Source organism: Diorhabda sublineata, chromosome 8 (assembly GCF_026230105.1).
Source record: "Diorhabda sublineata isolate icDioSubl1.1 chromosome 8, icDioSubl1.1, whole genome shotgun sequence".
In the NCBI taxonomy this organism is placed as follows: Eukaryota; Metazoa; Arthropoda; class Insecta; order Coleoptera; family Chrysomelidae; genus Diorhabda; species Diorhabda sublineata.
Window position 1 is genome coordinate 13,480,411 of NC_079481.1, and position 7,970 is coordinate 13,488,380.

Consider the following 7,970-nt stretch of genomic DNA (forward strand, 5'->3'; position numbering starts at 1 on the left):
TTAGTGGAATTTTTATCCTAAACCAGATTCGCAAAAAATAAATATCAAAATTGGTTTTGTAACGAAATAACCATTTTTCCAATATGCAAAAGTATCAGTATTACTAATATCAAATATATATTTATATCGTTATTATATATATATATATATATATATATATATATATATATATATATATATATATATATATATATATATATATATATATATATATATATATATATATATTACAAGGGTTATATTTTGCCATGCTACTAAGCTACGAAACTTAAGGAACCTTAACCCAATGTTTTACAACGCTATAGAAAAGGAGCTGCTACCAGAAATAAAACAGATGGTACCAGGTCGAGATGGGAAATTGTACCGCCGTCATTACCAAATCCCAACCGGAATCCGTGCACATCAAGCAGCTTGGTAGAAGGGAAGCACCGGTAGTAGCTCTAATATTTGCCTACGGAGCAGATAAGATCCGGAGAAAAGTTTCCGAAGTTGTAGTCCTGAAAAGTTTCTCCACCAGTTCGCCCTAACTTTCGTAGGAGAAACCTACGTAAACGAATATAAGTAATTGAATTGTCATAAGTGCTTGCAGCCACCGCCAAAGACCACAACAGACCTGTCAGATTAGAATATTACGTGAGTTTGTATTTATTATATTGATAAGTTTTAAAATTCTTTAGTTGAGGAAACTGCCATTGGGGGAGTTGGGTATTGGCGTCTTGGTGGTGGTCGTATTAACGCGTTGATGGTGCTGGTGATCCTATTTGAGACTTTAGCCAATCGAATAGGTTAACACCTTGTTGATAAAGAACAAGAACAGTAAAAAATCCCCATATGATGATGTCACAAGAGGTGTAATTCTTTCAATTGCAGTAGTTTATGGATATATTTGTGATTAATGTGGAAATTTTAAAATAAACAAAAAAACATTTCGAATATAAAATTATTTATTAAAAATATTCTACTGGTGGAATTCTACAAAAATAAATCTTTAGCAAGTATTCAATTATCTTTAATATTCTGTAACATTTCAAGAATTAAATTCAAGGCTTTCAAACTTTCGATATAGTATTGGGGCTTGTCGATCTCGTCCTTCTTCCAATTATCTAAATCTTTTTTCTTAGTTACCCCAGTAAGGACGATTAATTTCTGGTATCCACTGTTAGTTGCAAACTTCATATCATCATCTATCCTGAAAATCAATTGTTGAATCATGCCATCGTAAACAATTCATACAAAGACGCAAATGATTTGTTACGAAAAAATTTGTTTCAAATATAAAGAAATTTTGAGATAATTTCCCCGGACTAATCAGAAAATATGAGGAAACTGGGGAATCCTTAGTTTATCTTTGTGGACGAAGGCATAAGTTTAAACCAAATAATATTTATATAAAAACTAAAAATCTGAAGTATTTTTAATATCTGATAATGTTAATATTATCTCTTCCTATAAAAAATTTGTAAAAAATAATTTTCACGCTATAAAATTAGCTTTAATTTTGTTTTGGGGTTTTTTTTTATATTGAATTAAAAACTGAAACTACTCACGAATCTCCTATGAACAAAACTTTCTGTGGGTCTGTAATGGACAATTTTTCTTTGATAAAATTCGAAAATTCTACTGAAGGTTTTGCCAATTGTTGAGGTTCCCTTCCACTTATTTGTTTAATTGTTTCAATAAAGACATAATTACCTGAAACGAATTTGTAAGTACAAACACAGCATTTATTATACCCGGTGGGCAACTGAAAACGACCGGACTAGGAATCCACTTAGGAACGTGAAACTCTGAACTCCACGTTCAGAATTAGTTAAGAGCTCAATATTTTACAATGCGAAAAAATGCACAATCACTTGCCATTTGAAATTAAATCGATATAATATTTTCCGACTTTTCGCAATAATTGCTGGAAAGTGCCTTCTACTCTGTAAACGACTTTTAGTTAATTATTTTTATGTTTCTAGTTTTTACAAGCTTTTGTCTACGAATTGTAACAATTTTTTGTCAATAAAGTATTTCTCTCTATAATTTTTGGAGTCTTAACGCCCATTATCATGAAAGTTATTAATTTAACATTTAATTTATAACTTACCAACTTTTCAAATTATTTTTTTAAATACACTCACCAATCAGAGGTCCAATCCTAGGGAAAGGTAAAGCTCTATCTCCAGCTCCAGTTATGAACAGACAATCTTTCCTTTTAAGATATGTTGAAGCTTTCTGTAATTGAATGTAAGTCAAATTTACATCAATATCCATTATAACAGCTCCAATTTCTTCGTCATCAACCACGCTATTTGCAATACTTTCGACATCTTCGCCGATAGGGTAAGGCTGAAAAAATTCACATCTTGATATATGCTCCCAGTCAAACGTTTTTGCTCACCCCATAATCCATTCATTAAATTACAATATTAGTACAGCCATTCAAGCTTAAAATCGACCGAAACTTCGCAATTTTAAGGACCTTCATCGATCTTCTTGAAAATTTGGAATTAAGTTCAACTTATCCTCCTCTTCAAACCTGACTTGGTCGCAAAGTATGCTTTTTTTGAGAGGTGAAAATCACTTCTTACTCCAATATATTGAAAACTAATGAATTAAAGCGATAATGGGCTATAGTTATGTTCAAATATAATAAATGCTGATTGTTTTGTATCATGACTTTAATATTTTGATATTTTACAGCTCACCCACCCTTAAAAATAACCCCTCAAACGAAGATTATTTAAGAAATGTCGTAAAAACATATTTTTTTATTTTGGACATAGCATGTGTAAAAGAATGAATACTCCAAGAAGATCAAAAATTAGACTTCGTGATTTTTAATAATAACTTAACTTTCTTTAAAGCTTTTTGCATTCATACATATATCATTTTGTAGGGAATTTCATAAGCTACAAAACTATGAAACTCACAACCCTTCTAGGCCCTTTTCTTCAGAGAATTTTGATGCTAAAGGGTAAAAAAACCCTCCCTTACTATTGAAATCAATAGTTTAAACGCTTATATCTCGTTTAATTTTCAAGCTACGTTTGTTTAAAAATAAGCAAAATGTTCAGTGAAATAAGAGATAAATTTTACTTACAACTTCACATTAAACAACTTTTTTCAAAATATACGTGTTCCAAATCATTCATACTTTTGGAACGTGTTGTTAGGGCTTAAACAAAGATAATTTTACATGAACTTCTATTAATTTTAATTTTGCCCCACATGGTGTCAAATTTATCGACATTTTTTTTTCAAATTTGAGTTACTTAACTTATTTTCGTCATAACTCGCTTAATTTTCATGCTAGACGGTTTTGTAAAAGCTCTTTTTGAAGGTCTCAAAAATCAAGAAGGTTTTTCACAATTCTTTATGAAAAATTGATCATTTTTCCGTTATTTGAGCTCAAACCTCTGCATTAATTTACGAAAAAGAAAAACTTTCAGTAACTCAAGTTGCTGAATATTATTTAAAAAATTTAACTTAAAATGACAAATTTCTTTGTTTTTTTATAAGCTTCAATTTTGATAAGAATAATTTTTTCGAGTTTTTCATGAAAAAATGTTGAAAACGTGTTTTTTTTTAATTCTCAATCGCGAATAACTCAGAAATTATTTAGTTATATTAAAAACTTCATTCCACATTTTCTTCATGAAATTTTCTATCGATTCACTGTGTTATTTTGAAATTTCAAATTGCCACTCCCGATTAAGGGTGGCATTCACCCCTAGGGTAGAAACATACATTGGCACCAAATCAGGTTTGTTATTTGCATAATTTGTCAGCTTCTATCAAAATTTCAAACTATGTAATCCATGAAGGTTTTTAAAATTGCGAGGTGATTTGCTTGGTTCATTGTACTATATACAAAATTTCTCTTTCATATTGTCAAGCGAAGGTCAAAATAATCAAAACCAAAAATATTATATTTTGACGATGAGCGCGACAAGTTAAAACATGCAATTATTTCTTCGTTGTTTATAATTGTAGTTTAGTCCATGTTAGCTTAACTTAACCTAATCTAAACTAGCCCTGTGACATGCAAGAACGTGGACTAGAACGCGAAAGAAGAAGCATAAACGTACCAATTAGGGCGTTTATAAATACAAGAAGGACTTAGAACGAATGGACGAAGACAGACTCTTGAAACTAGTGGAAGATACCAAAGGGCAAGAGGAAAAGAAGTAGACCAAAAACACGATGAAGGGAAGCGCGGTGAAAGACCTTAAAGAGAGAAAAACATCCACAACTGGAGAGAAAGCGAAAGTTAATAACTTCTTGGTTTTTTATTTTATAAAACAAAAAAATATATGATGCGATGTACGGGTTCTTTAGAAAAATTCGTTGGAATCCTCTAAGGCTACTTACTGTATTTTCTGCTACTTTGAATCCAGCTTTCTTAAATTCTTCTTTAAGCGTTTTAAATCCTATCACGAAAAGGGTTTTACTGAATTTTATGTTTTTTAAAAAAGTTATGTATGCGAGCGTAGGCGTGAAAATATTTTCTACTTTTATTAAGACATTGCTTTTTATCAAAATGCCAGCCATTCTTTCGGGTGACGCGGTAGTGTTATTACTGACAAAATTCACGGATTTTCCTAATTTTTTCAAGTTATTAAGACAATCCACTGCTCCTGGTAATGGTTGGAAACCAATCCATACAACTCCTGGAAATAGTGGCAAATTTTAGAGCTGAAATTGATAGTTCAAGAAAGATTTCATTCCAATTATGGTTAGAAATAAAACTTGTTTATCGAATATTTTAAGATGAATATTTTCAAGGCCATCGTTTATGGAAATGCCAACTAATTAGGGCAAAAACAAAAGTTTTTGTTCAGTTTTTTTAATATCTCGTTAACGGGACAAAATAAAAAAATGTTATCACACATTTTTTCGTAAAATACTTATTACGTAAATTTGAGACGCCCAAATTACTGAATGTAAATACGTTTTTGCGCAGAAAAAATTATTTATTTTTACCATTTAACTTTCCGGAAAATATTCCCTGTCATCAATTTGGATGGAAAACAAAGAATACTGCTTTGCTGTTCCTTGATATCTGACAGGCTTTTGGCAGAATGTGTCATCAAGGGCTGCTATACTTATGCTTACTTAACCAACAGAGCCTTCCAAACAAAAGTTAATGAGGAAAAGTCCGAAAATTTCACTATAGCAGCAGAGGTGCCAGATGGTATTACTATTACACTGTTTATACCACCACTACACCAACACTCACAATTACACTGTTTGACGCACGTTTCGATAACCAAGCTATCATCTTCAGGTAAACGTTTACGTTCAGTCTCTGAAGACGATAATTTGGTTAACGAAACTCGCGTCAGATAGTGTAATTGTGAGTGGTGGTGTAAACAATGTATTCAATACAAAGTTAGAAAAATTATTATTATACCATTCTTGGCATTAATGGGGCTTCATTTAAAAAAAAATCTCATATTATGCATCAAGGGGAACCAAATTTTCAGTAACTTCCGAAAATTAGAAAAAAGTGAATAAAATAACATTTTACAACCTTACTCAAACATGAAAATTCAAAAAAAAATTGTTACTGTGGATCATACTCTTCGTATTGAATTTACACCTATTGAAATTGACAAAATTTTTATTATTGACGATATTTTATCATTCAAGAACTCCTTAGTCAAACAGGTAATTGCAATTCAATGTAATTAAATATGTTTCTTTTTCACAACAAATTTATTTCTTTTATAGATGATAATTAAACAAGAGTAGAAGCCTTTAAAAATGATAACAAGTGAAAAAATAATGGTAGGATGAAACCCATTGGAGAAGGGGGCCATAACCTCAAAATTTATGCGAAAAATTGTGATAACATAATTTTTATAATTTTATCTTTGATTTTTTATTAATATCTTTCACATAAAACTTTTTGTTTTTCACGAAACTTTGTTTGTAATTTATTACTGTAATACTGTAATTTATTTGATTTAATATATTTATTTTTTAACTTTATTATGATTTAATATCGAAAAAGCACCCTTATTTTCACTCGATTATCCTCCTATAAAATATCAGTTTTTTTAAAAAGAGTTTTATGTTCGTTGAAATTTCTATTTTCTAGTGGTGTAAAACAATATTAACGTCACTAAGGTAAATTTTCTCGGAAAAGGCAAAAAAACGAAAAAAAAAACTTTTATAAATTTCTAAAAGTTCCACACTTTAATTACTTTGTCAATGGTTTATGATGTAACATTTAATTGCAAGTTCTACGTGTAATTAGATTCTAAAATGTTTCTTTCTTTATTCTTTGCCTTTTTAGAGAAAATTTACCATGGTGGTGGTAATATTTTTTACAACATCAGAAAATAGAGATTTCAAAGACTAAGAAACTCAACTTTTTAAAAAAAAAAGTTCATATTTTGACGGGAGAATACTCGATTGAAATAAGGTTAAAAAATAAATATTTCAAATTAAAAAAATACATTGTATTTGAGACATGAAAAGAGAAAAGACCACCCGTCTTAATTACCCAATTTTGCTTCTTGTGATTTCTTCTTCTTGTCCGAATTCCAAATGGTGCTTCGGGGGTGGCGTTTGGGAAATTTGGAAGCCAACAAGGCCGAAACGACACGGCAACTTAACAAAATCGTAAATGAAGACTTTTAGTAATGTTATCAGCAGTAGAAACGGCATTGGCAGAAGTACATCTTGTCTCAAGAAGAGTAATTTGAAGGATATCATATCTTCACTCACACTTACATTGCCTGACATGAAAACACCGAAAAATGGTACCAGGAAAAAGTTCTGGAACCAATTAAAAAGCGTGTTTTTTTTCTCGTGCCGAAAACCATGTGTGACGAAAAACAAACTTCTCGTTAAATTGAAAAAAAAAACTCGGACTGAGTGCTATAAGTTGTTGCAAGAGACCTATAGGGGCAATTCTCTATCTCGTACGCGTGTTTTTGAGTGGTATAAGCGCTTTAGTGATGACCGAGAGAGCACTGAAGATGGAAAGATGTGTGGCGAGGGGAGTATATCAAAGGGGATCGTTCGAATGTAGAATAATTTTTATAATAAAACCCTTTTTCGTAATGTCTTGTTTTTTAATAACCAGAACTCGTAAAATAGGATTTGTTGAATTCAAAATTTATGCCAAACCATTGAACATTTTATTAAATGGTTTTTCTGTTACATCGTCTACACAAATTTCCATCGTTCTTTAATCTAAATGAATTTTAAATTTCCCTTTATTTCGGTCTTCAATACAAGGAGTTGTCTTCCCATTAGCTCACCTACAATTCCTCTTCCTTCATCCTTGTAACTCACAACCAAATCCTTCCTAATACTATAAAATTGTTGGTAAGTTCCTAAGAGAAATTAGTTAAAAAAATAATCATTAATCGAGAACTTACCATCTAAATCTAGTATAACAAAATCAAATGATCCAAAAAAATGTATTTGTTCCTTTTTAGTAGCGCACGCGAAATTTTTAATTTTTCTTATGTCGCACATTTTCCAGACACTCATAAACAACTTATAAGATATTAGCTAAATTAAGTTTTCTGTAAATCTAATTCCTTTAAACATAATAATCGCAAATATAAATATAAAGTTATACGAATTGGATCAGTATTAATTTAAATACCAAACCACAACATGAAAAACCTTGAAGAAATTGATTAGATAATTCTATTCGGTAATAAATATACGAGGTTTGTTCGGAGAATACGTATTAAAGTTGAATAACAACTTTATTTTAGAGGTTGCACTGCTGCTATAACCAATCCCATCAACGCTTAGTTCTAATCAGAGCACTCTAAGTGTAAAATTACATTTTTTTTACCTGTCATCCCCATGGAGCTCTCTCTTATTGAGGTACAGCGCACCAAGTTTCTTACAAAGCTAGGCAACAATGGCCGTGAGATTCTTGAGTACTTACATAGACAATTCTCTGAAGGAACTAACCGTTAACAAGTTAAAATGGTTCTTCTTGTTCCCTT

The 7,970-nt window shown here is 30.9% G+C and overlaps 1 protein-coding gene across 1 annotated transcript; it reads right to left on the reverse strand.

Annotated features, from left to right (window-relative positions):
• Positions 1-926: 926 nt before the first annotated feature.
• On the reverse strand, positions 927-7,604 carry LOC130447483 (uncharacterized). The gene is made up of 5 exons (XM_056784321.1): positions 7,383-7,604; positions 4,360-4,658; positions 2,127-2,334; positions 1,548-1,692; positions 927-1,189 (listed from the first exon to the last, which is right to left on the reverse strand). The coding sequence occupies exons 1-5, from the start codon at positions 7,495-7,497 to the stop codon at positions 1,000-1,002; spliced, it is 957 nt and encodes a 318-aa protein (XP_056640299.1). The 5' UTR covers positions 7,498-7,604; the 3' UTR covers positions 927-999.
• Positions 7,605-7,970: the final 366 nt, after the last annotated feature.

Excerpts from the sequence above, each read along its gene's own strand:
- LOC130447483 (XM_056784321.1), bottom strand. The coding sequence starts at position 7,497 with ATGAGTGTCTGGAAAATGTGCGACATAAGAAAAATTAAAAATTTCGCG. Across the intron at positions 4,659-7,382 it reads TGTTATACTAGATTTAGATG|GAGTTGTATGGATTGGTTTC; the intron begins GTAAGTTCTCGA and ends CACTATTTCCAG. Across the intron at positions 1,693-2,126 it reads TAGGATTGGACCTCTGATTG|GTAATTATGTCTTTATTGAA; the intron begins GTGAGTGTATTT and ends AATTCGTTTCAG.